This window comes from Hyposmocoma kahamanoa, unplaced genomic scaffold (genome assembly GCF_003589595.1).
Source record: "Hyposmocoma kahamanoa isolate Upper Pololo Valley unplaced genomic scaffold, ASM358959v1 63, whole genome shotgun sequence".
Taxonomy (NCBI): Eukaryota; Metazoa; Arthropoda; class Insecta; order Lepidoptera; family Cosmopterigidae; genus Hyposmocoma; species Hyposmocoma kahamanoa.
Window position 1 is genome coordinate 5,433,509 of NW_020653851.1, and position 4,646 is coordinate 5,438,154.

Here is a 4,646-nt window from a genome sequence, read left to right on the forward strand (position 1 = left end):
TTACTCCTGTCGCGACCACAAAATACAGTGGACATTTTGATGTTATTTATTAATAGTAATGTGAATACAGTCGGCTTTATTCCATTTATCATTTTTATAAAGTAGAATACTCATGATGATACAAGATACATGGCACACATAAATTGACAAAAAAACATATTCATACGTAAAGTTTTCATGTAGAAAATATTTTTTTTATATAAGCTTTTTCTGAGACACTTAAAGTTTATAAGTGTATTTTCCTTTTTTTTAACTATCTCGCAATTATAATGAACGTTGTAGACACACACGCAATACAGCATTGACAAACGTTCGGGCCATTAAAGCCTCAAATGCACATACTACTAATTCTTTTTCTCCTTCACTTCATTAGCCGATTTATGCGTCCCACTGGCTGGACACGGGTCTTCTCTCAGGCGACGATTTAGGCCACCACGCTGGCGAAATGCGGGTTGGAAACTTCATATATTTTCAGAGGATTGGATAATCCTTTTTCGACGTGCAGGTTTGATCACGATGTTTTCCTCTACCGTAAAACTCATGGTAAACTTCAAATTAAATTTCGCACAGAAATTCCGAAAAACTCGGAGGAGCGGGCCCGGACTCGAAACCTCTGCGGCCTCTGCTTGAGGCGCGGTAGGTAAGCGCATTAGGCTACAACGGCTTCTACTATCTAAATTTAAGCTCTCTACTATCTAAATTGTTATTAATTCACACACTTCTTCGATTTTACTGCATAATTCCTTTCCATTCTTCAACAGCTTTGTTTCATTGTCCGTTATTGAGTAATTAATATTTGAAATACTTAAAGTCGAATGGCGTTTTTTCCATACCTGTCACAGTCTGCGCTATACTTATAAAGAGTAACCGTCTTTTAATAAAGTAGTCGTTAAGTAGCGTGCAGGTTATGGTGTATAGCACGCCAAATCCAGCGCCCTGAAAAAGACAACAAACACACAGCAATCATAAATGTATTTCTTCTTCTTCTTTTTCGTTGCAGTCTTGACGCGGTCGTGGTCATCACAGAGTATGTTTGTTATAGTGATGTTAAACGGCGAGCTCGCGAAACGGGCGAGTATGGGCGGCCTCGGGCCGACGCGCATAGCGGCGTGTATTCGGATTTGTATCGCGCCTTTATACTTACCGACCAGCAGCGGATCCGAACAGGCCGCCACGGGCGAGCACGAGCATGCTCGGGCGGCACACTTTCCACAACGCGTTTTCAAGAAACACAAGGCGCAATAAATGTTTTTATAAATGTGTTTCTATACATGACGCTTCAAACAACACATTGTTTTAAAAGATTTACTCATTCATCAAAACTATGACAAAAACTCCATTATTAATTCAAGTGTGATGCAGATCCCGTCAAGCTTTCTCTAACGTGTGCATTATTAGTGCATTATTGACGTTAACGTGTGCATTATTAGTTTATTAATTAGAAAATCGATACCAAACTTGTTCTCGGACTTGGAGGACTCGGAGGTCGTTTATAAAAAGTTCAAAGAAGACTGAACTCGCCCTTTTAACCGACTTCAAAATAAAGACGAGGTTCTCAATTCGACTGATTTATTTTTAGTGTATGATACGCGACTACTCCGACATTTGCGAACCGAATTCGGCGATTATTTTGTCAAGGAGATCGCAGTAACGAACACAGCAAAAGCAATAGGCAAAATTTTGAGGTCGGTTTTTTTATAAAATTAGTAGGTACTATTGATCTCAAGTTAGAGAAATTTGTGCTATGAATAACCTAATTAAACAAAATAATCTTCAATATGTTCAATATTAAATAATTTACATGTATACAAATATAAATTTAAAAGTTGAGAGTACCGAATAGAGGGATAGATACGTACCAAGAAAACACCTTGAAAAATAAAGAACAATATTTTTGTGTTCGCAAATACTGTGCCTAACGATCCAATGTTTAAAATAACTGCACTTAATAAAGCGCACTTGCGCATGCTCATTATTTTACATAAATTACTTGTGAAATAACCTGAAACAATTGAATTTTTAGTGTGTTGTTTATACATTATTACGCAGGTGTAGTTTATAGTTACTCTAAATAAATATTACTTTATGATAGAACAATTAAAAAAACGTCGTTATTGCGACCTATATAATACACACATCAAAAGTGTCTAGGGATCAAGCTATTTAAAAAAAATATTTGATAACCCTAGTAAGTTATAATTATTAATACAAAGATCGAACACTCAGAAAAAAATCCTTCGATCCGGTCGGATTCGAACCGACGTCTTCTTGCATACCGTGCCAGACGCTATACCAACTAAGCCACGGAACGAACCAACGGACCTCACGAATTTTTCTATGTGCTTGCGTCGTGTCTTTCTACTTGGTTTTTCAACGACTTTTTAGTCGTAGCGCCATCAATGAGAAATCTTTGACAGATTTATCACCCAGTTAGTACCTTTACAGCTACCAGTCCTGGCGAGAGATGTCGCTATTCATTGTATTAATTAAATTTTTATTGAATTGATATTCAATTATTTTTTGTGAAATTACTCCACTAGTTTGTTATAATTATTAATACAAAGATCGAACACTCAGAAAAGACACTCAGAAAAAATTCCTTTGATCCGGTCGGATTCGAACCGACGTCTTCTTGCATACCGTGCCAGACGCTATACCAACTAAGCCACGGAACGAACCAACGGACCTCACGAATTTTTCTCGAAATCTTTGATAATTGTTTATGTTATTTTTTATTATTTTTAATTGTTTATTATAGTTGTTTATGTTGATTAATGCAAAACAAACAAACTAGTGGAGTAATTTCACAAAAAATAATTGAATATCAATTCAATAAAAAATTTAATTAACCCTAGTAAGATTAAATAAAAATTATCTGTATAAATTTATTAAATGATTTATTTATTTATGAAATTATGAAATTTACCAAAAAACGATGACGTTAAAAAAAATTAATTAAAAAATCTGACTGAAACCACTCATCAAGTGTATGTAAATCTAATGCTCTTCGAATACAAATCGAATAATATTTAAAGCAAAATAGAAGTTATGAATACTAAAATAACGTAACGTTTTGCAACATATCGTTTCGTAAACTATACTTTAAGAGACGTATAATAAAGGAACATTCAGAAGGTTCTGAATTAATTTTAACATTCTTTCCTTGACAAGGAAAATGTGTTCAATATACCTTAAGCTTCTTTGAAGAAGTTAAAATGCAAATTATTATTTTTTTAAACTGCTATTTACTATCGTGAGTCGATCACGAACAGAAATAGGGTCGCATTTTTTATGCACCTTAGATACTAATCAATTTTGAAAACAAAACACTACCTTTTATGGATTAATAGATATAAACTAGTATACAGCAAGCATTTTAAGTAGCATATTTTAAAAATGGAAAAGAATTAATGGATACTACACCTGAAACCGCGACACTCATGCAACTCACGCCCATTAACAAGGTGACACTCGTAGAGTTCATATCGACCTCGATGAGGAAGTCGTTGAAGATCAGGCCGAAGCATCCGGCGAACATTGAGCATGACGTCTGTAGATTCAATACAAAAAAAATATATATTAAATTGATTAGTCAACAATAATAGTGACATGACCGTGATTGACTACGAGTCGGCGAGTGACTTTCATATACGTTTTAGTGCGAATGACATTTGTAAAATATTGAGGGAAATGAAAAGGGGAAAATCTCCCGGTCACGACCATTTAAATGTCGAGTATTTGCAGTTTGCCGGACCACACTTGCCTCGTCTGTTGTAATTACTATTAAATCTCTGTATTAGTTATCCTTATTCGCCTGTGTATATGACGAAAACTATAGTTGTTCCTATCGTCAAAAATAAAACCGGTGGCATATAAATGCATTTTATTTTTTTATTTTTTAATAATCGCTAATCATGTAGAGATTTCACGGTAGCTGTTTATTAACAATAAAAATTCGTTTTGAACAACGGTTAATATAATTTAACGAGTTTTGAATAAATATAAATATAACTAATTATAATTTATTGTAGTTTATAGTAGTAGTAGAGTTTTTTGTGAAAGAGTTCGTCCAGGGAATTAAAGTGGGCATTATTGCGTTCCGGTTTTGAAATTACAGGCACATCGGACTTATCAACTTATGCATCTGGGTGGCGGGCGCAGTAGCAATATGCTTAAACAATATTTGATTACCCTCTCCACATCTACATATATTTATTAAATTAGTTATTTATTACATTATGAAATCGACCAAAAAAAGTCATGGTGTTTAAACATAATATTTAAAAACAATCTGGTTTTGATGAGAATACAAGTCGAATAATATTTAAAGCAACGGATACTAAAATAACGTAACTTTTTGCAACATGTCGCTTCGTAAATTATAGTTTCTAGAGACATATAACATGAGAACATTGATCTGGGTGGGTGGGTTCGTCCTGTTTGTTATATTTGTAACTAATTATTAATATTATTAGGTATTATTTTTTATGATTGACTGCTAATCCTAATACTAACATAGTTATAAGGTGTCATGTTACTAACTTACTAACTTGTATGGACTACATTGTCTGAAAGAAGTTACTTTTATTTTATTTTATTGAGAGCGTTCTGAATTAATTTAAAACAAGCAGTAAACCTGCCGCTCA

The 4,646-nt window shown here is 34.0% G+C and overlaps 1 protein-coding gene across 1 annotated transcript in view; it reads right to left on the minus strand.

Annotated features, from left to right (window-relative positions):
• LOC113229921 (monocarboxylate transporter 14-like) overlaps positions 1-3,538 on the minus strand; it is a 6,327-nt gene extending 2,789 nt beyond the window's left edge. Inside the window, exons 1-3 of the mRNA XM_026463614.1 lie at positions 3,424-3,538; positions 1,860-2,002; positions 834-936 (exon numbers count right to left, since the gene is read on the minus strand). Of these exons, the coding sequence (XP_026319399.1) occupies positions 834-936; positions 1,860-2,002; positions 3,424-3,538 (361 nt within the window). The remainder of the gene's footprint in view (positions 1-833; positions 937-1,859; positions 2,003-3,423) is intronic.
• Positions 3,539-4,646: the final 1,108 nt, after the last annotated feature.